The sequence below is a fragment of the Pelodiscus sinensis genome, chromosome 14, assembly GCF_052426305.1.
Source record: "Pelodiscus sinensis isolate ZL-2025 chromosome 14, ASM5242630v1, whole genome shotgun sequence".
NCBI lineage: Eukaryota > Metazoa > Chordata > Testudines > Trionychidae > Pelodiscus > Pelodiscus sinensis.
Window position 1 is genome coordinate 26,290,081 of NC_143065.1, and position 25,177 is coordinate 26,315,257.

A 25,177-nucleotide genomic window follows, 5' to 3' on the forward strand; every position below is an offset into this window, starting at 1 on the left:
CCTAAAAGTCCAGTGGTGGCACAGGATTAAGGCAGGTTCCTTGCCTGCCCTAGCCACATGCTGCTCCTGAAAGCAGATGGCATGTCCCTGTTGTCCCAGAGGTGGGGGGTGTCTCCATGCGTTGCCTCTGCCCTGTATGCCAACTCCATAGCTCCCATTGACTGGGAACTGCAGCCGATGGGAACTGTGGGGAAGTACCTGCCCTCCCCTACCCCCAGGGGACACAGGGATGTGCTGTTTCTGGGAATGGCGGGGGGCCAGGACAGGAAGGGAGTCTACCTTAGCCCTCCTGCACTTCTGACCAGGAGCTACGTGAGGTAAGTGCTGCCTGGCTGGAGTCACCACCCTGAGCCCCCTCCTGTACCCTGAACTCCCTGCCCCAGCCCTGAGCCCCCTCCCAGGCCCAAATTCCCTTCCAGATCTTATACCCCTTGCCCCCTCTGGCATCCCAACCCCCCTGCCCTGAGCCCCTCTAGAACCCTAACTCCTTCCCAAAGCTTGCACCCGTACCCTGCACCTGTACCCCAACCTCCTGCTCCAGGCTCAGCTGGGAGCTCTTGCCCACACACTAACCCCTCAGCCCCAGCCCAGAGCCTACACCTCTCCCCTCCCCCTGCATCCCAACCCTCTGCCCCAGTGCAGTGAAAGTGAATGAGGGTGGGGGAGAGTAGATGATGGAGGGAGAGGTAGAGTGAGTGGGGTTGGACCAGGCCTCAGAGAAAGGGTAGGAGGTGAGGCAGGGGGCAGGACAAGGCTGTTTGGGTTTGTGAGACTAGACAGTTGGCAACTCAACACTTAGTCTAGCTAGCGAAGATGTACCCATCAAGCCCCAGTCTGATCAGATCTATCCAAGCACCAGGCTCTTGTCCAATTCAGTTTCTTTCAGCTGGCTCTGCACTCCCAGCAGATTTCCAAGTGAAACTTACTGTGTTCCTGAATTTCTCTTTGCAGTGGAATTGGTGGCAGGATAAAATAACACAAGAGAACTGGACAGAGCCACTCTGCTACTAACCCCCACTAAAAGAAAGTTTTACAAATCCAGACTCTAAATACGAAAGCACAGTGTTATTGGGACATGTTTATCTGAACAAGAGTTTTACTACTTAGGAAATCATGAAATATTTCTGACTCTGCTGCACCTGTACTATATATAAATGGGTTTACTACTGCAATCTACTCACAGCTTGCAGTTCAGCATCAGAACAAAGACCTAAAATGACCCTCTACAATTTTATGACAAAGAAAATATTGTAAATATAACAAGGGAATTCTTCTTTCAGGGTCTAAAAGTATCATCAAAGGCTTGATTGCTCTGATATTAAAGATTTAACGAAAAGAAATTGGAAGGAAAGGTTTGTGGGTCTAGTCACAGAAGAAAAAATACCCAAAGTTTAAAAACAACATCCAAATGGTCTTTAGCTCCCAGTGCACCTGAAACTGTCAGCAGTTTTGGAGACTGTGGTCACACCGGTTTGGGAAGAATGAAAAGCATAGCCTGCCAAGGAAATGAAGACCTGAAACTCCATGGTGCTCTGTGTTATGAACACTGGGGCTGCTCATAAGAAGGAGTTTACTGATTCAGATACTCTTGCATCACAAAGTTCTTTGGATCTCATTCATCTATGTGACAGTGAGTGGTGGGGGGGCAATGTAACTGATGGGGGCTGAAAAGTTTTCTGCTTAAATCTTTATAGGCTCCAACCCTAAATACAGAAAGGAAAAGAAAAACAGACAGGCCAAGAGGCAAAGTGCAAGGGGTACCCAAAAGATGGCGAGATTGGGGGAAAGAAGGAACACTAGTGCAAAGAGTAGTCAAAACCATGGATGGCTGGTATCCTAGAGGGAAGAAACTGCCAGCCTGGCCCCCGCCCACACTCCACCTCCAGAATACCTACTGTAGGCAGACTGGGGGCAGAGTATTGCTGCCCCTGAGTGCCCGCCCTCCCTGTGCTCTGGGACTGGGGAGGCTGGGGACATGCACCCTCCTGCCTCTCCATGCTCCTGGTCCAAGGATTCTGGAGCCGTGTGCTCTCCCTGTGCTCCAGGACTGGGGAAGCTGGGACATGCACACATGCCCACCTACACTCCCCTCCTTGTGGTGGTGGGGGTGCACATGGTGCACTGCTCCGCCTCCCCATGGTAGGGAGGTGGCTTGGCTCCTGTGAGGGCAGAGCCTCAGGGAAGGGGCAGGGCTGGAAGTGGGGCTGGAGGCTTGTCTTCTCCGGCTCTACCCTCATCGACCGCTCATGGTCAAAACAATGCTTAAGACCAGGTCCTCAGCAGGGGTAAATAGCCAGACTTAGCTGAGCCTACAGCCACCCTTGGGCCCAGGGCAACGGGAGGCGGTTCCCACCCTCAGACGGGGGCACAGCTTCAGGTGGAAGGGATGGGACTGGGCAGCCTGGACTATGGTGTCCCCCCAGCCCTCATAGCTGTGTGGAGCAACACTCCACACAGGGTAAAAATTTCTGACAGGCTATGATATTCTGTTAAGAACCCCTATTCTAAATTTCAAGTCTGAAACTATCACACAAACCCAGTACATGATGGTTACCTTCCCACCCCGCTTAGCTCATCGGAGGAAGGTCATCATGGAGCTAACGATCCAGACAACGGTGAGAGACAGGACATAACACGTTCAATGGTGCTAGGAACAAATGCTTATTGTCTCTGCTTTAATCTCCAGGTGCAACACCAATGGATCACATCCGTGCAAAGATACCTTCCTGAAGCTAACAGACACATCGCCACTTAATACATAACTGATAATTGATGTCTGCTTTGTTTAAATACTTGTTTAACTAGATATAAGGTATTCTCTAACCTATGGGTAGAAAATACTATGGAACCTTTAGATTATTGCTTCTTTGTGCCTTACGATTAGCACCTATCCAGGGGTCCTGGATTTCTCCCTCTCTCCCCCCCCCCCATCACTTCATCCGTCCATTAAGCATCCTATATACAAAAGGGAAAACTACCAGTATGTAGCACTTTAAAGACTAACAAGATGGTTTAATAGGTGATGAGCTTTTGTGGGCCAGACCCACTTCCTCAGATCATATTCTGGAAGGGTATGTCTACACTACAGCGCTAATTCGAACTAACTTAGTTCGAATTAGTTAATTCGAACTAAGCTAATTCGAACTAACGCATCTAGAACTAAAAACTAGTTCGAATTAGCGTTTTGCTAATTCGAACTAGCATGTCCACATTGAGTGAACCCTGAACAGGGCTTAAGGATGGCCGGAAGCAGTGCCAGCAGGGCATCAGAGGAGGACTTAGAGCGTGGAGCCGCTGTCTCAGGCTAGCCGAGGGCTGCGCTTAAAGGGACCCGACCCCCACCCCGGACAGACAGTTCTCAGGAGTGCCCTGCTTGAAAATCAGTCCTGGCTTGGAGTGCCCGGAGTGCCCACACTGGGCACATCACACCACTCGGCCATCAGCCCGGCTGCACTTGCCGCAGGCTGCCATCTGGGGAGAGGGGGCAATTGGGGGGCTGCAGGAGAGCTTCCACCCCCAGAAGCCCGCAGAGCCAGCCCAGTCCTCCCCATCGGGGGCTCGAACCCCATTCCTCCCTCACCTCCTTCCACTTACCCCTCCCTAGCCCCCCTTCCTGATGTACAAAATAAAGATAATGTTTCTTCCAACATTGACTCTGTCTTTACTGAACAAAACTGGGGGAGACTGGGAAAAGGAGGTGGGAGAGGGGAAGAGAAAGGCTGGGAGAGGGGAGGGCAACTAACATGATCAGGGGTTGGGAACAGGTCCCAGATGAAGAAAGGCTACAGAGACTGGGACTGTTCAGCTTAGAAAAGAGGAGATGGAGCGGGGACAGGATAGAGGTCTCTAAAAGCAAGGGTTGGGTGGAGAGGGTGCATTCAGAAAAGTTCTTCATGAGTTCCCATAAAGAAGGCCTAGAGGACACCAAAGGAAAGGAATGGGTAGCAGGCTTGAAACTAGTAAGAGAAAGTTGTTGTTCTTGACAAAGCAAATAGTTAACCTGTGGAACTCCTTGCTGCAGGAGGCTGTGAAGGCTACAACTAGAACAGAGTTTAAAGGGAAGTGAGATCAAGTCATGGAGGTTGGGTCCATGGAGTAGTCTTAGCCAGGGGGTAGGAGTGGTGTCCCTGCCCAAAGTTTGTGGAAGACTGGAGAGGGATGGCACGAGACAAATGGCTTGGTCACTGTCTTCGGTCCATCCCCTCCAGGGTCCCTAGGGTTGGCCGCTGTCGGCAGACAGGCTACTGGGCTAGATGGACCTTTGGTCTGACCCAGGACGGCCATTGTAAGCTCAGGGCTCAGGGTCGGGGGTCTCAGTGGACCCCCTTGATTTTCATGCACACCTGCTCCTGGGTGGCCAGGCTGGCAGCTCTCCTGCCCTAGACAGCCACTTTCCTGTGCCTAGTGCGGAGATCGTGGACGAGGTCCACGATGTCCGCACTAGCCCAGGAAGGTGCCCGCCTCTTGCGGTCCTGGGCAAGCTCCCGGGAGCCGCCAGCCTGGTCCCGGGAAGAGGGGGGTGGGCTGGGGGACATCGGGTGGGTGGCTCTGTGCCGTGCCAGGTGCAGGGTCTGCTGGCTGGGTGCTGGCAGGCTTGCACCTGGCACGGGCACCGTAGCCAGCCTGTGCCCCTTTAAAGGGTCCGGGGTCGGGAGGGGGGCAATAGAGTTTCCCTGGTGTTGGCCAGAGTGGCCACCAGGGAAACCTGGGGAGGGCTAGCCTCCCACTAGTTCGAATTAAGGGGCTACACACCCCTTAATTCGAACTAGTAAATTCGAACTAGGCTTAATCCTCGTAAAATGAGGTTTTCCTAGTTCGAACTAAGCGCTCCGCTAGTTCGATTCAAATTCGAACTAGCGGAGCGCTAGTGTAGCGCCTATGAATGTTAGTTCGAACTAACGTCCGTTAGTTCGAGCTAACATTGTAGTGTAGACATACCCGAAGAGAATTGGCATGACTATATATTGGTCATGCCAATTGGTCATGCCAATTCTCTTCCAGAATATGATCTGAGGAAGTGGGTCTGGCCCACAAAAGCTCATCACCTATTAAACCATTTTGTTAGTCTTTAAAGTGCTACATAGTTTTTCCTTTTGTTTTAGCAAGATCAGACTAACACGGCTACCTCTCTATTACTATTCAGCATCCTATATAATTAGCTGTAACCTGGCAGTGTTCACCAAGCCTAACAAGCGAAGTGACACTACACCAGCGCTGTGTGTTAATAAACCCTTCTGCTTGCTTCATATATGGTGTCCAGATTCTTTCCAACAGTGACAGTGGTGGCAGCTGGAGCCCTGGGTCCTTTTGATGGGTCCTGAGGCAACTACCCCTTTTGCCCTGCTCTCCTCCGCCAAAGCTCTGGGCCCTGTCAAAATCACTTCTCAAGAAAATTTATTTTTTAAACTAACGTAGGTCCCAGAAATAGGAATGTGCATTTGTCTGGCTCTTACTCTTCCCTGTCTGCTTGAACCTGCGCAGTCCTTAATGAACTGTGTGACTTCCCTTTGTCTTTCTCCAAATTCTAAAGTTAGCTGCTTCTTTCTTTGCAGCAAGAGATTGCTGCTGTGCTCCACTGTACATCAACTTTTCTAATTACTAGCTGTGGTGAATCTGAACAGTAACAATTTGGTACGTGGGCTCTGTCAGCCTCCCACAGAATGTGATAAAAGGAGGAAGGAGTGAGGTCTAAGCAGATGCTTGTCAGAAACCCAGTGACGATGCTGCCATTGAGAATCAGCATGAAGTGTATAATTATCCTGCCTGGGGAATGTTTTACATTAGTTATGGGGTTGTATGAACGCCTTTCTCGATAAAAGCACGTGAGCAATGGTTGTAAGGTAACTTCCTGCTACTGGATCTCAATTACTGTGCAGTTTGTGGCCAACGGGCTAAAACACCAAAAAATTGCACATAGAAAATGGTGGCTGCTGAAAATATCGTCTCTCCTGACAAAATCTAATCTCCTATTAAAAATATATGACGTTTAATCAAAGGCTCAGTGTAAACTGTTTCACCTTTGCGCTGTAGCAGCCTGGTCAGTCAAACTGCAGCAACAAAGACAAGAACTGTAACTATCTAGATACTGGAGCCCATCACTATAGTTAGCACCCTCCCAAATTCACAGCCATGCAAAATGTGTCATGGACTGTGAAATGTGGTGTCCTCCTGTGAAATCTGGTCTTTTGTGTGCTTTTATCCTGTACTATACAGATTTCACAGTGGGAGAACAATGTTTTATAAATTGGGGGTCCTGACCCAAATGGAAGTTGCAGGGGGAATCACAAGGTCATTTTAGGAAGGTCATGGTATAGTCACCCTTACTTCTGAGTTACCTTCAGAGCTGGACAACTGGACAGCAGAGGTTGCAATATTGGCCTGGCGCCCAGCTCTGAAGGCAGCAAAGCAGAATGCAGGGTTGCAACACCATAACATGCATCCTTCCTTCTATGCTACTGCCAGCAGGGTAGCTGTGCCTTCACAGCTTGATTCCTGGTCAGCAGCCACCACTCTCCAGTTGCCCAGAAGTAAGGGTCGTAGCAATTCACAACCCCCATATAATAATCTTACAACTCCCACTTAATTCCCTTTTGGGTCAGGACCACAATTATATCCCCATTAAATTTCAGATTTAAATATATAAAATCATGCCATTTACCATTTGAAAAATCCCACGACCATGACTGACCAAAATGGACCATGAATTTGGTAGGGCCCTAACTATAATAAATAGTTGTCATGCCTTCACTGTGTATTTAAGGCAAAAATTTCAATCCTAAATATCTAAAATTAGGCTCTTAAGCCAACATTTTCAAAGGTGACTTGTGATTTTGGTTCCTCACTTCAACAGTTCCTGATTTACAGGGGGTTGGTCCTTAGTGTTGTCTAAGAAGCCAGCTCCTTTAGGGTACTTCAAGCTGGATACCTAATATTGTGGAATCCAAAATGGCTATTTTTTTAAAAGTGACCCAAATCCATATTTAGGTCACCTTTAGCCTGTTTATTCTGCATTTGCACAAAATTAAGTATGTGTGTTTGTAGGGCCTTAGGAACCGCATGCACAGTTCCCCCTGAAGTTACTCACTGCCCTGTGGTCCGCACCTTTGAAAAATCCATGAGACAATCCAAGTTTAAAAATCCTGGCCCTGGTGCATATGCAATTCTATTGATCTAACTAACCCTACCACAAGCTAGAAGAGAGACACTTTTTAAACATTTCAACTGCGTGTAAAACAAAAACAACTTTCCCCAAACCGGCAGCGATCGCGATTAACCGGTGCGAACAAGCCAACCCAGACACTGTACTGGCCCTGGGGGGTTTTAGGGACAAAATTCCCCCGGGTCCGAGTCCGCCTCCCTCAAACAGCGGGCGATTGCGGCGCGTTCGCCAGCCTCCCTTCCCGAGTGCCAGTCCCAGCGTGGCGGCCCCTGCTGCACGCCGGGCGGGGGCACACGAGTGCGTTGCATCGCTACCCGCAGCAGCCACGTGCGGGCCGGCAGGGGGAGCGGCAAGTTGCGCGCTCTAGGCCCGGCGGCAGGAAGCCGCTGCAGCGTGCGGCGCCCGGTGCAAGTAGCCGCCCGTGCAGCAGGGCGAGCTGCTGCCTGGCTCACGCCGTCGGCCGCCCTAAGCGCCCGCGGCCCTGCTCGCCCCGCCTCCCAGGATCGGACGCTCTGGATCCGCAAGGGCTGGCTGAGCGGCTGCAGAAAGGCCTCGCCTCTTCCCCCCCTTCCAGCCACGAGGCGGGACCGCGGGCCCAGGCTCCCTCAGCCCCTGCTGGGCTGTCTCCGCAGGCCGAGCCGAGGCCAGGCTGGATCTAGGTAGGGAGAGGAAGGGGCGAGCGAGGCTGCCCCGGAGATAGCCCCCGGGTCAAAGAACGGGGCCAGCTCCGGCCAGGGATTTCTCTTGGGTCTAATCCGGGTAACTGGTATTGGAGCCACTGGAGAGCAGCTCGGAAGCCACCGGCTGGCGTTAGGGCAAACTGACTATTGCACCCCGGACTATCTTGCCTTGTGCAGACCGGACTGAATCGTGTGCTAGCAGGTGGGGGAACTAGCAACCCGGCCTTCCCATCTTTCAGTGCGCTTCTAAGTGGCAATAGTGCAGAATGTGGCGCCTCGAAATGGTGAATTGCAAGAGGTAGGCGCTTGCTAAGGAGAAGGGAAATCTGCTTTCATGGAGTCTTGTCTTAATTTTTTCCTATGTGCTCTTACCTTCACAGTGACACACAAAGTTTGCCTTTGCTAATGGTGGGTGGGCTAGTAGAAGAGCTCAGAATCCGGAGGACACAGAAGGCCTCCCTGGACTGTGATTCCTGGAGAGACAAACTTGGAATCTCAGCTGAAAAATGCTGAGTGAAAAGTAATGTTGCCATGTGATTCACTCTCTTTACAGGTTGCAAAGACCGACCCTCTCTTGAGTTAGCGTCTGAATTAAGTTATGCACACAGCCAGGAAATCCAGAAATCTGTGTGGGTATTTTTGTTTTGTTTTGAAATAAGCAATGAAAAGACTGAACTCTGCTTCATCACAAGTTTGATAATGCCAGTGTATCCAGCATGCATAGGTGTAACTATATTTTAATATGTTGCTCTGTTAAAGGAACATGCTTAGGAATTGTGTGTTCTGCCCAAAGATTATAATTTTGATAAGTGCCTAGGTAACCAATTCCTATTTTCAGCTGTCCATTGGGAACCTGAGTTCCATTGACTTTCAGTAAACCTTAGACTCCTAAATCACAGAAGGTGTCACAACAGCATCTGTCTTAACTCTGCAGAGTTGGGATGATCTCTTTGTTTCACTGGTAGCCTGTCCATAACAAAAATATGTGGGTATAATTGGTGATACAGCAACAGGGACACAAACTGATCATAGGAAACATTTTTGTGCTAATTTTAGTAGAAAATTAATAGGGCATTAAGGTACATAGAGGGTCATCCCAATAATTAATTGTCTTATCCTGTAATGGGGAAAATGGTTTGGATTTTTTTTTAACCTTTCTATCCATAAGTAACACAAAAGGTGTATGTTTTTCTTAGGCATGACTGAAACTGGCCCAACATAACATGACCTTAGAGATAGTGATGATAAGCAGCCTTGAATCTTCCACAGAGCAACTCTGCTCATCTGAGGTAGGTCTGTAGAAAGGTAATGGCAGGCACATAGCAATACTGTAAAAATTCTGGGCTCTCTCCATAGTTCTGTGGTAATGTAAAAGCCATAAGGGGTTCCTCAGTGAATATCTTCCGTGGAAGGGCCCCTGTGTTTGTTCAGGGCCAGCCATTAGTTATATGCTGCCTCCACAGCAGCCCTGGGCATAAGAGATGTTCCAAGGTGGAAGTGAGTTATGGGCAGGTTAAAGGAAGGAAGAGGCATGGATGGGGCCTGCACTCTAGCAGTTTGCAGAGTCACAAAGGCACCATTGAAGAAGGAACTTCACTGAGGGATGATCTGGTCCTCCAGCTATAGAATAAGACTGGTACAGACTCTCATTCTGTCCCTTCCAGCACAAGAATCAATATTGTTCTTCACAACTTACTCCTCCCATCATACTCTGCTATTAAAACTAGTCTTCGTGTGAGTTACAGAAATAATTACAGTTTTGCAGGTCGGTTGACTGCTATAGAAGAAGAGCTTGAAAAAGAACCACTCTTTGAAAGTCAGATCGATTTTGCTTCAAGATTTGGCCTTTTAAGAACAGTGAAACTGCATTTAGCTAGCCCGTGAGGCAGATGGTGCTACAGACTGCGCAGCACTCACCCTCTGGTGTGGGTTTGGGGCTGTGTGTGATTGTTAAGTTTGCTGCATAGTAAGGTTGTGACTTCAAATACCTTCTTATTTGTAATGATCCATCTTCATTATATACTTTCATTCTAGGTGCATCAGTTGATGAGATTTGCCAGCATGACAGATCCCTTTTGTCACTTCTGTGCCTCTGCATCGCTTTCAGCCATGGCTGCACTGGCTCTCTTGCCATTTAGGATAGAACCTTTTCTGATCTCTGTGTTTTCTCATGTTGGAAAGGTAAGCACGGCAGTAGCCAATCGTTCTTCATGTTGTCCACTGGGTTCTTGCTCTTGTGGGTGCATTGGTTCAGACAAGCACTCGTAAAGGCCAAAGCTGTGTCAAGTAGGGATGTGAAAAGTTAACCGGTAAGCATCACCCTAAACGGGTGATGCTTACTGGTTCCGGTTAACCAGTAAGATCTGGAGCAGCTTCTCTTCCTCCCCCACTCCCACTGCAGGTTACACGCGCCTTCCCTGGAAGGGGGCTGGCAGGGAGTTGACTAGAACCCACAGCAAAGCCTCACCAGGAGTAGAGCTGGCAGCCCCTGCTGACCCTACTCTTGGGAAAGCAGCTTCACTGTAGCCTCTTCCCCGGGAGCAGGTCCGGCAGCTCTCACCGGCTACATGCTCTGCAGTATAAAGCTTATTTCACTGCATACTGCAGAGCCCACAGTGTGTAACCATTTAACTGCTAAGATTGTTTACTGGATACACGGTTATCTTTTTAAACAAATTTTTACATTCCTAGTGTCAAGGGAAACTGAGACTGGCTTGGTGTCCATGCAGTCCATTACTGCATCATTTCACAGGTTGCAGCTACACAGGTTTTTGTGAACATTGTGTGGTACTAACTCCATTCCAGCTGCACTTGTGGTAGCAATGCAATCTAGTGTAAATTGGCCTGTGGTGTTTTCACCATCATAACCGTGGCTGTAACTCCATAGCATGTGCCGGTGACTCAGTGAGGAAAAGATCTGATCCCTATGTACATTCTAATAGCACCACTGGAGCTACACTAGTGCTAATGTGACTGAAGAAGATAAAAACTTCAGTGTAGACAGGGCATCTCTTGTGATCTTGAAACTGGTTCAGTGAAAATTATGCAGCCAGCTCTTAGTGGGATGCAGACTGTGGCTAAGTCTGAATATGAAATAAGAATTTGTTTCATTATTCTGCCGCTTTCTGCATCATTCTGTGCCTGCTTTAATACATCTCTCCAATGCATAACACTATAATATGGTTATCAGTGGTAAACATTATTGATCAAGAGCCTAAAATAGGGTGAGTATAAAAATGCCTGTGGGCTTCAAACCTATTAATTATTTAATAGAAAGCAAGGAGGATTAAGTAATTGCTCCCACGGGGAGGGAGGAATCCTAGTAAGTTACGGAAATGGACTCAGATGCAGAAGAACTGGATTCAATTTCTGGCTTTGCCATGAGGCATTTCTTATTGATGTTCACCTGGAGGACTAAGAAAGTAGAGCCAGTGAAGTCAAGTTGACTCTACTGATACTATCCTCCTAAATTAAATGGTAGAAGAACAGGGCCTGTCTCAGAGATGGAGTCAGGACCTACTTATTTTATCAACAGTGACTGTTTTATTTTGGAAGTTCTTATGGCAATAAAGGGACGCTGCCAAGTTAAAATGTAACTAATTCTCTTGTTAAAACGGAATAAATTTTACATTTCTGTTTACCTTTCAACTCCTTTCACCAGTGACATTGTGTGTTAAGCCCGTCACCTTGCACGTTACTAAAGTCACACTATTGACTTTTCGTGTCTTGTGTAACATGGATTTGTTTGCTTATAGCATTCTAGAGCCCTTCATTCCAAGCACTTCTTTTGACTGGATGGTGACAGAAATGGGATGGAAAAAAGATTGGTAACTGGTTGCAAGCTGTAATTGTTTCCTTATTATTTAGTGACTATCTCTTGGACTATTTAGTGACTATCTCTTGTCAGCTCTGCAGCTGATGGATTAATGCTGCCGTTCGTGGTGTCCATAAAATGCATTCTTCTAAACCAGCATCATTTGATGCCCTCAAGTGGTGACACTGTGTACTGGTGCTTGAAATTAGCAGTGGACAAGAGGAAATAGCAACAGTTATTGTAGATTGACTGGCACTAAACATTTGGTACGAGTGGTGACAAAAATATCTAGCACCCTAATGTGTTTGGCAAGGGCAGAAAGAGTCTTTTGCAGGTAGGCACTGTTCTGAGATTCATGAGAGCTGGGTACAATCCCCTGCTTTTTCATAGTCTTTCTGTTTGACTCTGGGGTAACTTATTTACAATTATTATTGGGCCTAGGACCTCTGTGTTTCACAGTTTTCCATCTGCAAAATGAGGTTTGTATTTCCTTACCATGGAGGGTGGTGTTGAGGATAAATTTGTTAATCTGTGTGAAGCATGAAATAGTCCAAAGATGGGGAGGCTTTACAAACAATATATCATGGGGTAGAGGGAAGGGGAGAAATTTGAGGAAAGAGATTCCCCCATATTTGTTGGTTATAAATATGCTTTCTTACTTACCTAGTCCTGTATTGTTATGTGCATCCATGTCATTCTAGAGTAATTTAGTAAATTAACCTGGTGTAAAACAGAGAAGAGAAATCTAAAAAAGTAAAAATTATTTAACCTTCTTTAAAATCTTAACACTCACTTAACCCAAATACTGACAAAGGAAGTCATTTGTTCAATAGAGCATTTATTGCATTTCAAGAGAGATTGGATCCAGCTTGCTCTTTAGCAATTACGGGCAGCTTCTAATCTAGTCAATTAAAGAATAAAGTAGCAGCTTTGGGTGTTATTCCTGCTTCTCAGCCTCCTTCCAAGGTTTGTGGCCTTACCATCATTTTTTCTACTGATCAAGATGGGTTTTCTCTCCCCTCTTGTGCTGCAGAGCCTCCCCCCCCCCGGCCCCCATGCAAAGCAAAAGGGAAGCTGAGCATACAGTGACACTCCCTACTCACAAGGGGCAGTCAGTATTGTCCTACAATCTCTTGCAGTATTTGCATAAATGGTCTGTACTCCTGCCTCTGGTAAACAAGAGCAGTACAAGGGCCTCTGGGCTACTCTGAAAGAAGTTCTCTGTTCAGGGACATTCTGGGTGGATCTGGGACTGGCCAGAGGTGAGACGAGGCCGGGATGGTCCTACACTCCCTTCCTGGCATATTACCAGAGAGTAAGTTAGGGTAGCCTTTGATGTTGAGCCTAGTCTGAGGAAAGGCGGAGGAGGGGCTACATCAACCCTTAAATACATGAATAGCACAATCCACCTTCCTTCGGTGTTGAGCTGGTGTGAGGATAAATTTGGTTTTGTGCTGCCAAATGCTCAAAGTAAACTGGTGGTATAAAGAAAAATACCAGAGGAGCTCAGGGGATTTTAGTGTGTTACTGTGATGGAAGTGGGCAAGCCATCCAGAGAGAAACCTGACTTGTTTTACGTTTGCTGGTGTCCCTGAGGTGGTCTACTCTGATAGGGAGCCAAACTTTCTTTCGTCAGCCCACAGGGGAGAATTGGTTTTGCTTTATTCAACTCTTCCTGCCCAAAGGAATAGCTCAGACACTTAAATCAATAATTAAGCAAATGTTCTAACAGTTTCATTCTTCTACTGAAAAAAACCCTGGATGGCAGTGGTTAATCTCCTGTGGAACTGCCAGGAATAACAAGTACAAATCTACTCTAGCTCCAGTAGGAAACTCATCCATTATTTTCAAATGCAGGTTTCAGTCTGTAAGGGGTTGGGCCCTCATTATCTTGAGTAAAGATGCACTGAGCTCTCTCTTCTACAGTGAGCACACATGCAAAAACTCTGGGCTCATGTCTTCAATACTGAGGACTGTGTTTAAGGATAACTCATAGTGACAGCTGGTTTAAAAAATGCAGGTTGTTTGTGCCTCTTCTGCTTTATATATATTTTAACAAACAACAAGCTTTGGATTCCCTAGAAAGATGCTTGGGCAACAGCCAGCCAGAGACATTTTTGTTAAGCAAATCTCTGCAAACTCATTTCCTCTGTTGTTTGTAACCTTGTAGTTAATCATTGTGTATTTGTTCTTTTTTAGATGTTCCTGTGGCTGTCGTTGCCAGGGATCTGCCATCCCCTTTAGTGAACACAGAGTCCTGTTGTGGTCAGCTCCCAATTCAATAGGAAACCACCAGACTTACTCTGACAGTCATACATCAAGCAACACAGTGACCTAGGTACGGAACTTTCACAAGCCCCTATTGCTATGGCAACTGAACCCCTCCCAATGATATCATGTGTGTATTCTCATCACAGCCTGGGGAGGTAGGGAAGTGCTATGGACCCTGATGATTGCTTGCCAGGTGGAATCTATTGTGGGCCAGGATCTTGGTCATGGTGGACTATAGAATAAGGGAATGGTGCAAAAATGTGTATATGCATGAAGGAAGATGTAAAGTGATTGTGGGGAGTGGCATCATTCAAATCTAGGACAAGGCGAACACCTGTGTCTGGTTTCAAGTATCAGAGGGGTAGCCGTGTTAGTCTGAATCTGCAAAAGCGACGAGGAGTCCTGTGGCACCTTATAGACTGACAGATTTATTGGCCCATGCATCTGACGAAGTGGGTCTTTGCTCACGAAAGCTTATGCTCCAATAAATCTGTTAAGTCTATAAGGTGCCACAGGACTCCTTGTCGCTTTTGTGTCTGGTTGGAAGCCAGCAGTGATTTCGGATACATAGTTTGGGAAAGCGTCTTCCCCTTCAGCCTTAAGTGACATAGTTAATCCTGCCTCCTGGGAAAGTTATTCAGTTGTCTTAATACTCATGTTGTCTTTTTTGTTTTGTTTTTTCCTCCTTCCAGATTTTGGTTCATTATTCCTTCTACATGAAAAAAGATTCTTGCTTGCAGGGGACTTTAAATTGGCAGATAGAAACATAACAAGGTCCAATGGCTGGGAGTTAAAACAGGACACGTTCAAACTGGAAAGGAGGCCCATATCTTTAAGTAAGGGATATGTTCTCAGCTGTGTCAATTGTCATAGATCTGACATCAGTGGAGCTAAGAATGTTTACAGCAGCTAAGAATTTGGGCCATTTTTACATCTTTCTACAATACGTGCTCTTGGCCAACCACAAGCTATTTGGCTCAATGCCGGAATTGCTGGGTCAAATTCTCTTGCCTGTGTTAGACAGGGAGATTAGATGATTGCAATGGTCCCTTCTGGCTTTAGAATCTGTGAATTGTTGCTAGGATAAATTCTAAAAGGTGATACTGTACCTTGATAGATTTGTATTACCAGACATCTTGAAAGAGAAGGTAGCTGCAAACATTGCCTTCATTTTAAAAGTCAGCACCCCCATGAATTTTCTCCTATTCCTCTAATGCTGGTAACTAAATTTTCAATGCCTGTGTTCAGTGTTCTTTGTAAGCAAACACCCAGGAAAGATTAAAGTGTTGCCCAGCTGATTGTCAGAGTGCCCACCTCTGCCCTAAACTGGCAGCATGTGTTTCTATTGGTGATGCATATCTGCACATGCCTCAGTGCGCATAACCATTTTTTTCCCACACACAGATGGAAAAAATTTGAGGGAACATTGCCTTTGTTTATTCCTGTGGAATGTGTGTTTTGCAGATTTGGTTCATTCTTGAGCATCTTCTGGCACGTGAGGTTGTACTGATAATTTTGTAATGTGAATACTAAATAAAACTTCATTGCTGCATCTCAGCTAATATTCTTCATTTAATGTATATAGCTTTGATACATTTGAGTGAAACTGTCTGGAATCCCTCCAGGCCTGCCAGCTGGAATATAGCAAGCACACTTTAAGGTTTTGGAAGGCCTGATGTTATCCCTGAGGGTGTGTCTAGACTACAGGGTTTTGTCGACAAAAGTGGACTTTTGTCGACAAAACTAAACCTGCGTCTACACTACCGCTGAGTTCTGTCGACGCTGGTAAACCTCATTTTACGAGGAATAACGCCTTCTGTCGACAGAGTTCTGTCGACAGAAAACGTTATTGTATCTAACTGTCCTTTGCGTCTACACTGCCATGTCGACAAAGCAGCTTGCTTTGTCGACAGAACTGAATGTAGTCTAGACACTCTTTGTTGACAGAAACTTTGTCGACTAAAGCCTTTAGTCTAGACGTACCCTAAGTGACGTGCCAACAAATAAATTGGAACTGAAATCAAATACTGGGTCGGAATACTTCAAACTTGAGTTGGGAAGACCTCATGCTAAAGGCACAGGTCCTCGATTCTATTCCTACTTGCTGCAGGTGTGTAAATATGAATAGATTTGTGAGTGGCAGGACAGTTGGCTCCTAAGTATGTAAGTGGGAAAGTAGCACATGCTAAGAATGAGGTCTGTGACTTTGTATTTACAAGCAGCATAAGAACGGTCATACTGAGTCAGACCAAAGGTCCATCTTCCGACAGTGGCCAATACCAGACGTCCCAGAGGGAGGGATCACAACAGGTAATCCTCACGTGATCACGCCCCTGTCAAAGATATGAAGGTACCATGAAGAGCCTAGTCTGCAGTTCTGCTGAAAAACTGAATGAGAAGCATAGACATTTTGTGAAATGACTTTTATGACTGAGCATATAACATGGTTGATTATTTCACAAGGCCTCTCCTAGTGGTAAAAGTGATTCACATGACAGTGAGGCGTATTTGATTATTTTGTTCATAGACTTCAAAAAGTCTATAGCAGCTGCAAAAAATACTTTGAGATCAGCTTTATGGTACTTGCGTAACTTATGAGCATTTTTGGCTTCATCTGACAACTCTGTGGTGATAAAGCCCTTTGCTCTTCTGGTCATTTTTGTATAGCTCTTTCCTAGCTCTTAGCCTTACATAAGCGAGAATAGAAATCACTTGGTTTTTTAAAACAATGATCATCAAAATATATTGGCGTTCCTTATGCAGTCTGCCCCATCCTCACTCTGCGTGCCTCTGCGTTTGAGCTGGGAGGCATGATTCCCACCATACCTAGATGTAACTGGGGTAGCATGGGTGGTGCCTCATATTAGCCACCTTGCGACATACCCACGACATCTCATTCTCAGCCCTCTTTCTGTGAACACTTGCAAGCTTACACTACAGGTGGGACTGAGCTCCCAGTTCAGAAAGATTCCTGCTATCTAGACCTGAGGACTGGCCCACCGATGAGGGAAAGCAGGGGGCAAAGGGAGCAATTGCCCTGAGGCATGGCGATTCAGAAGGGTCTGGGTTCAGGCTGCCTCTGCCTCTTACCATGGATTCAGTGGCTGTGTGAGCCCAGCACCTTTTCAATCACTGCCGGAATGCTGAGTGGCTCTGAGGGCTACTTTGCGGGGGTGGAGAGCTGGAGCACCGTGCTCTGGGCAGAGCTGAGGGCTGGCTGCCCAAGGCCCCGCCCCTTCCACCCGAGGCTCCGCCCCTTCTGAGAGCATGGACTCGGCTCCCCTGCCTCAGAGCATAAGTTTCAGCCCAAGCCACGCTGTCCACACTGCTATTTTTAGTGCACTAGTACGAGCTTGTCCATCTCCAGCAGGGTCAGAAACTTTCTGAACTTAGGAAGCCTGTGAATGACATAAGATGGATATATCAGTCTATGGGCTTGATCTTGCAGATCTTCAGCTGGCAGGGTCTTCCATAGGAGTTGTGCATGCAGTACTGAGCCTTGAGAGATTCACTGGCGTATAAATGATGTGTACATAAAAGGGAGAAAATGATTGTGATGGATTTTTGTCAGTGTGCTGGGCACAGATGTACCATGCTCTTCAGCTGCCCCTCAAGCCATTGATCATAAAAGAGTAATAGATGTGGGCATCGCGATGCCATTTCGTATCCTTAGTTTTCCAGGCTTTTCTAAAGAAAAACAGGGATGCACATAATGCTGGAAAGGACCCTCGAACGTGTAAAGGTGCTGTGCAATATCCAGGTTAAAAAAGGACAGTTTCCAGCTTTCATAATCCAGCAGGATGCCAATCCTCTTCGGGGGAACCGTAATCCTAATGTCTGGCGTTGTCCCGCTGTGCAAAAATTCATACTTATGCCTGCAAGTTTAAAATAGGAAGAAATGAACAATTGTCTGCACTCTGCCCTAGGGATGTAAGGGACTAGTCGACTATCCAGTTACATAAGAACGGCCGTACTGGGTCAGACCAAAGGTCCATCTAGCCCAGTATCCTGTCTACCGACAGTGGCCAGCACCAGGTACCCCAGAGAGGGTTGACCGAAGACAATGATCAAGCGATTTGTCTCCTGCCATCCCTCTCCAGCCTCTGACAAACAGAGGCCAAGGACACCATTTTATCCCCTGGCTAATAGCCTTTTATGGACCTAACCTCCATGAATTTATCCAGCTTCTCTTTAAACTCTATTATAGTCCTAGCCTTCACCGCCTCCTCTGGCAAGGAGTTCCACAGGTTGACAACACGCTGTGTGAAGAAGAACTTCCTTTTATTAGTTTTCAACCTGCTACCCATTCATTTCATTCGGTGTCCTCTAGTTCTTCTATTATGGGAACTAATAAATAACTTTTCTTTATCAGCCCTCTCCACACCACTCATGATTTTATAGACCTCTATCATATCCCCCCTCAGTCTTCTCTTTTCTAAACTGAAAAGTCCCAGTCTCTTTAGCCTCTCCTCATATGGGACCCATTCCAAACCCCTAATCATTTTAGTTGCCCTTTTCTGAACCCTTTCCAAGGCCAAAATATCTTTTTTGAGGTGAGGAGACCACATCTGTATACAGTATTCAAGATGTGGGCGTACCATAGTTTTATACAGGGGCAGTAAGATGTTCTGGGTCTTATTTTCTATCCCTTTCCTAACAATTCCTAGCATCCTATTTGCCTTTTTGACCGCCGCTGTACACTGTGTGGAAGTTTTCAGAGAACTGTCCACGATAACTCCAAGATCTCTTTCCTGATTTGTCGTAGCCAAATTAGCCCCCATCATACCGTACGTATAGTTGGGGTTATTTTTCCCGATGTGCACGACTTTACAATTAGCATATGCTTATCGGGTAGTCAAGTAGTGACTCAACTAGTCACTTTCCCCACCCCTTGCTGCCTCTATCAGAGAGGTAGTGGGGGGAGCAGGAGCCGGTGTTGGGGGGGAGGGTGCTGACTTAAAAGCCGGTTCCCCCAGCACTCTCTGTGGGGGGTAGGGGAGGCAAAAGCATCCCAACTACTGCATCTCTCCTTTTAAAATATACAAGAGCCACCCCCAGGTCTTGTACATTTCAAAGGCAGAGGTACAGCGGGATAGCAAGCACCCCCCCTCCCGTTATTGACTGAGTATTTGATGGAAATTCCATTGACTACTTAATTAGTTGATTAATCAAAATTTATCATCCCTACTCTGCCCCTTGTAGAGAGAAGCTGCTTTCCATAGTTATGTGTGCAGCCCTGTCCCACCCAATACTGTCCCTTTCTGCCCACAGGATAGCTGTGACCCCTCCCCAAATGTATACCTAGCCCTGTTTCACCCACAATGTACAGGCAGTCTCCCCCTACCTAACTATGAGCATTCTAAAATGGTGGGCTTATATAGTTGGCGGCTGCAGCCTTACTCACAATAGTTATATAGGCCCAGATTCTCCCTTTCAGGGAAAAATCAGGGTGGGGGCTATGACCTACATTTCCCCCCATCCCTGCTAAATGTGCAGAGTTTTGGCCTGAAATGAACATGAGAGCTGAGCTTTATGAAGCATCTATACAACTTCAGAAGCCACCTCTCCTCCATATAGGGGTTATGCTGTACCAGCCACCTTTCCTTCCAGTTGTACGTAGAATCCACTGGGAGTTAATCTTGCCTGGAGCAGCTTTATCCCCTGCTCAGAGCTGCAGTTTGATAGCTGCAAGCTCTGGCAAGGAATACGCTATAAAGAACAGCCACTGTGCTATTCCACCCCCTCAAGATCCAGCCCAAGTCCCCAGAGCTCAAGTCCTGTGGCAAGAGCTCTAAGGGATGTAGATACTATTAAACCATCTTCCCTGAGCCTTTGGGGGGCACTGACACTGCTCGCGTCTGTCAGCAGATGGGGAATGTGTCCCATTGAGCAAAGACTGTCTAATTTAGTGGAGGGGTTGATGGCCTCCAAAGTAACTAGTTTTGGTTGTAAAGCTGTATTTTCTAAATTGCATCTCTGGCCCCTTGTCCCAGAAGCACTCCTAATTCAACCACCGTGGTGCTGCTGAGACAAGCCAGTGAATTCTAGCTATGCACATTCAGTTACTAGATGGTGCTCTCTTTAAGTCGAGACTCCCAAGACGCAACTAAAAGTCACACGTGAATGGCATTCTGATTTCAGCGCTGACTGCGTTAGGTGTTTGTAATGGAGTTAGACCTTGTCTCCTTTATTAACTCACAATCAGGTAAAGGAGACTGCGAGTTGCTCAGATGCTCATATTCCACCCCCCCAACCCAGAGCGCTGCAGCCAGAAACAGGCCTTTTTGCAGCCTGAGAACACGCAGCCTGTGTTCCCGTGGGAGCACTTTGGAGCGAAAATGGGAAATGTTTTTCAGCAGCGGCAGTGAAGTGATCCAGCATTTCACAAGGGACAGCTTCCTCCCTCACCACACGCTCATCCCAGCCTGCTCTCAAAGGCAGCCTGCTTTCCCTAAGTGTTCCCAGAAGCTGGGCTTGGAATTGACTCAGAAAGAACCTTGCTCGTGTCAATTTATCTCCTCTCTCCCACCAAAGTCCTTATTCATCAGATTCCTCCAGAGTCACTAATTGTGTGTCTCAGCCACAGTTAGCTGGAAAATCAAACTAACCTTCCTGCAGGGGCAGAAGGGGTAATAAGTTTGGTAGCCTGGCCTGGGGGTGAACAGCATCCCTTCCTGTGTAAGAAATGAGTCCAGTTATTAATAGGGCTGTCACCTAGCCAGGGTCCAAACAAAACTCTTGTTGTATTGAATGGTGGTGAGCATGGAGCCTCCCTCAGGTGAGGCACACTGGGATAATGCCTCAGGGAGAATGCTTTTTACATTAGCCACAGACCAGTGCAGTGCGTGCTGCATCTCCCACCTCCTCTGGGTGTCAGTAGGAAGGCAGGGGACTTGGGGATGATTTATGGAACCTCTTTATGACTTACGAATTCTGGTTGCTATGACAAAGTTCTTACTGTGAAAACTGCTGTTTTGTGGATGCCCCGCTGTTGCTATGTATCCACCTCTGGCTGGCAGGGTTATATTACGTGTCCACCAGGCCAGAGGCTATGGTGGGTCAGTAAAACCCAGCCACCACTGAGTCAGAATGAAGCAATTTGGGGGAGTGGATTTGTTAAAGTGGTTCCCTGACAGAAGATGCTTCATACTCTTATCTGAAAGAAAGACGGAAGTGAAGAGAGTGGAAATTTCCCAAGTAGGACAGAGAGAGAGGAGATGAGACAAGGGCTTGCAGGGAGAAGACTCAGAGGCTATGTCTACACTGCAGGCTTCTTACGCAAGAACTGTTTTGCACAAGAGTTCTTGTGCAAAAAGTCTGCCACAAGAGCATGTCCACACTGCCATGTGTTTTTGCACAAGAGATGTGCTTTTGCGCAAGAGTGTCCATGGCAGTGTGGACGCTCTCTTGCGCAAGAAAGCTCTGATGGCCATTTTAGCCATAGGGGTTTCTTGCTCAAGAAAATCATGTTGCCTTTCTACACTGCCTTTTTATGGAAGAGCTCTTGCGCAAGAAAGCTTATTCCTCGTGGGAAGAGGAATAACTCTTCTGGAAGAAGCCCTGTTTTCTGATGCTATACTGTAAATTTACTTGCGCATGAACACATGTGCAATGTAGACACCCTGCAAGTTTTTGCATAAGAGCAACTGTTCTTGCGCAAAAAGCCTGTATTGCAGACGTAGCCAGAGAGACATACAGAGGAAAGTTTGAAAAGGAGATGGGAAGGGGACAGACTGGCCACAGTCAGAATAGGTATACGGGGGCCAGAAGGCTCCATGTTTCAGAGCCCCAGGCGCACACTGCAACAGAAGTACCTTGGATGACCACAGCCCAAAGAATGCTGTGGACTGGTGAGTAAAAATGAGGCAGAGAAATGTAAGAATTATTATTTTTCTGTAGATCTTATTTGTTGTGCTATTCAGAAGCAAAAGTGCTGTAGATTCCCATGCAAAGTTTTTGTATTATATGCTACCATATCATGTGCCACCTTGAAGATGTAAACCAGAAGCTCACACCTTCAGGTGGAAGTCTGGGAGCCTGTTTAATCTGTGGAATCAAATACATTCTGTATTTCTGACTTTAGCCAAATACCTGTATCATTTACTGTCTAAATGAATCCTTCACCTGGGCTGTTTCTGGTTGGGATTTGAATGCCCCGAAAGGGGGTCTGACACCCACTTTGACAACACAGGTTTTGTTTGGATTTAAATATGGGATAGCCCATTTCATGGGGAGATGCCTGCCGATGACTAGGACTCTTAAGCAGCTTAAAAGCCTTTTGTATAATGTTTCCATTATATCCATTTCCAGTTCACAGAGTCTAAGCTGGAAATTTACAGCCACACAGTTCAATGACTGGCTCAGGCTTTGTTCATCTGCCCGTCGCATAGGGCCACATACAGCTTTCTTAGCTATGGCTCCTGAGGGATCTGGAGTGCTCATGTGTTTACCTTGCTGGTGTGACAATATGCCTCATGCACCAGGATGAGTTGTTTGCCCCCAGGTACCCGTGTCTGTGAGTATTTTCAAAAGCCACGCCGACCCTGTATTCCATATTTTCATCAACTTCCACCTCCCAGTAATGTTTCCCTTGGAATGGTATCATGTTTCCCAGGATAGCAATGCATCTGGGAAAGGAAAATCAGAGCATGTAATTGTATATGCATAGTATTTAAAATGCTTCGGTCTTGCATGCAAACCTTAAATATTTACAAATAGAAGTGGAGCTAGCTGACTTGTTAACAACGTGGGTTGGTTCCTTCGTGATCATTAACTGTTATAGCTCCCCTGAAGTCAGTGGGACTATGCCACTTTACACCAGCTAAGGATCTGGCCTAGAGAATACAAAGGAAACATTTACTCAGCCTGTTACATCTAATGAAATTCTAAAGGTTTATGTCTGTGTTTTATTGCATAGAAGTGTGTGCTGAGCTCTTACGGGAACAGAGAATAGCTTCATATATTTTTGGTCGTTGGTTAAATAGTAATTTGCTAGAAAGAGACCCAGAGATTGCACACACAGTTGTTATATATCAGAGTGAACAGGACGAGTTTTAACATACCATAGCTAAGAAGCCAGATAAATCAGGCTTGTGAGAGAGACTGTTTTAGTAATAAGCTTTAGTTTCTGATCAGTGTGCATTCATTCCAACAGCGCAACCTGCAAGCAGCACGGAGCTAGACAAACATGCAGCAGTAGGGGATTGACCTTGCACTTATTGAAATCAATAGCAAAACTCCTGTTGACTGCAGTGGTGCAGGATCAGGCTTTATAAGAGCCCCTGTTCCATCAGGGTGTTTTTAGCTAAAAATTTACGTTGTAGAAAAGGCAAAATCTGCAGAAGCCCAGAGTCTAACCCTCTGATACGGCACAGCCACCTTGTATCATGCTGCCAGCAAAATCGAGTCTTACATCTGGTTAAATGGCCCTGAACAGTCGTGATCCATTTTTGCATTAGCAAGAGTGGGGCCTTCCAATACTCTCCCTGCTGCCAGTGTAGCAGGGAAAAGGGGACATGGCCAAGCCAACCCTTAGGTATTAATGTGTGTTTCTTCCTATGCAGCCAGGGATTTACTGTTACCTTCCAGTTCATCCACCCACACAGACACCAAAGTGTTAGAAGTAATGGGGCTACTTAATGAGCAGGATAGACTCAGTGTGAGTAAGAGTAGCAGACCGTCCCCATATTTGAATGCAGCACAGGATGAGTGCCAAAACTGCTTCTGAATTTGTACCCTCGTCACCTGTCTCTATATCTCATTGGTCTATGGGGCCTTTAGAAAGAGACTTGAGTTGATTTGTTTAGTGCCTTAAGCAATTTGTATGTTGCTTAAACTTCTCAGCTACACTCAGGGCAGTGAGCCCTAAAGGTTAACCAGTTACATTCAGTCTTGCCCTGGGAAAATCCATGCTACAGCCCTCTTCATGTCAATGTCACAGAGGAGAGCTGGTGATAAATCACACAAATAAGTTTTAATTGCGGATTTACAGGCTGTGTTTTTATTCTGTGGAAGTAAATTACAAAGGCTTAGCTGGCAACAGTGCTCTGCTGCTTCTAGGCATGATTAAACTCCCACCCTGCTGGGAGCTCAGTGCATGTAGAAGGGCACAAGGAGCAAGAGACAGTTCCTAAGCCACACAACACCTAAGCAACAACCACTTAAATCAATTCTGTAGTTCATTAGAAGCCCAAGTAAATGTCTCAAGACCAGAGAAAGAGAGAGTGTTGAAATTTGAAATAAGATGAAAATATTGCATTTTTTTATGAGTTGAGAGAGGGGAGAATGGGAGGACATGCACAAAGATGTGCAAGCATCCGGTAACAAAGTATTACCATAGTAATTAAGGTTGAGAAGCCAGCATGGCAAGCCTGCATCTGATTGAGAGGGTTAGGAAATGCATTATTTGTTTTCAGATTACATAAACTTTCAGAAAAAAGTTTGCTGCGTAATTTCCTTGTTGTACGTGTCTTAGTGATTTTGGCACAGGAGCTGTACCCTGACATAATAGAGGGTTTCAAAAATTAACAGCAGCTTCCAAAACTCAGTCTCAGCATTCAGAACTATTAGTGTGCCAGCACCAGCTGTTCATGTGCAACATAAAAGAGCCCCCACCCTCCGCGAATAGGGGTAAGCAATGAGCGGCCCACATGCCGGATGCAATTCGCCAGGATTAGCCCCTGCTGGGCTGCCAAATTGTTTATTTACCTGTGCACTCGCAGCTCTTGTTGTCCATGGTTTCTAAAATTCCCAATCTGATTAAGGATGTGTCAGTCCTTCTAGGCACATATCTTCATCTGCAGATGCTTAAATACCTTTGTAAACCTGGCTCTTAGGCTACTGAATTGCACCAGTTACAATGATTCTTAGGTTTCTAAGGGCCAGACTTTAAAATATATTTAGGCACCTAGAGATTTTGAAACCAATGGGAATTAGACACCTATGGACTTTTAAAAAATATACTAGAGGGCTATGTCTAGACTGGCATGATTTTCCGGAAATGCTTTTAATGGAAAAGTTTTCCATTAAAAGCATTTTCGGAAAAGCGCGTCTAGATTGGCCCGGATGCTTTTCCACAAAATCACTTTTTGCGGAAAAGCATCCGTGCCAATCTAGATGCGCTTTTCCGCAAAAAAAAGCTCCGATCGCCATTTTCGCGATCGGGGCTTTTTTGCGGAAAACAAATCTGAGCTGTCTACACTGGCCCTTTTGCGCAAAAGTTTTGCGCAAAAGGACTTTTTCCTGAATGGGAGC

At 46.4% G+C, this 25,177-nt stretch overlaps 1 protein-coding gene, 1 long non-coding RNA gene and 1 other non-coding gene across 7 annotated transcripts in view; 2 read left to right on the forward strand and 1 right to left on the reverse strand.

The window, feature by feature from the left end:
- The first annotated feature begins 7,470 nt into the window (after positions 1-7,470).
- On the forward strand, positions 7,471-15,481 carry LOC102446029 (uncharacterized). Of its 3 annotated transcripts, none has more exons than XR_012895745.2 (6): positions 7,471-7,818; positions 8,393-8,468; positions 9,036-9,128; positions 9,874-10,020; positions 13,853-14,051; positions 14,617-15,481. It is a non-coding gene; the product is annotated as an uncharacterized LOC102446029 (long non-coding RNA). The 3 variants fall into 3 exon arrangements; XR_016350666.1 differs by having other exon boundaries at positions 7,483-8,137; positions 13,853-13,991; XR_016350665.1 differs by having other exon boundaries at positions 7,484-7,818; positions 13,853-13,991.
- Positions 11,246-11,376, forward strand: LOC112544070 (small Cajal body-specific RNA 15). Its single transcript, XR_003087392.1, has one exon.
- Positions 15,482-15,562: 81 nt separating the features above from the next.
- The window catches only part of FSD2 (fibronectin type III and SPRY domain containing 2), a 35,304-nt gene continuing 25,689 nt past the window's right edge, over positions 15,563-25,177 (reverse strand). For all 3 annotated transcript variants that reach the window (XM_075897144.2, XM_075897145.2, XM_014581662.4), the window contains 2 exons: positions 22,375-22,551; positions 15,563-17,799 (listed from right to left, as the gene is read on the reverse strand). In XM_075897144.2, the coding sequence (XP_075753259.2) occupies positions 17,547-17,799; positions 22,375-22,551 (430 nt within the window). In that variant the 3' untranslated portion in view covers positions 15,563-17,546. The remainder of the gene's footprint in view (positions 17,800-22,374; positions 22,552-25,177) is intronic.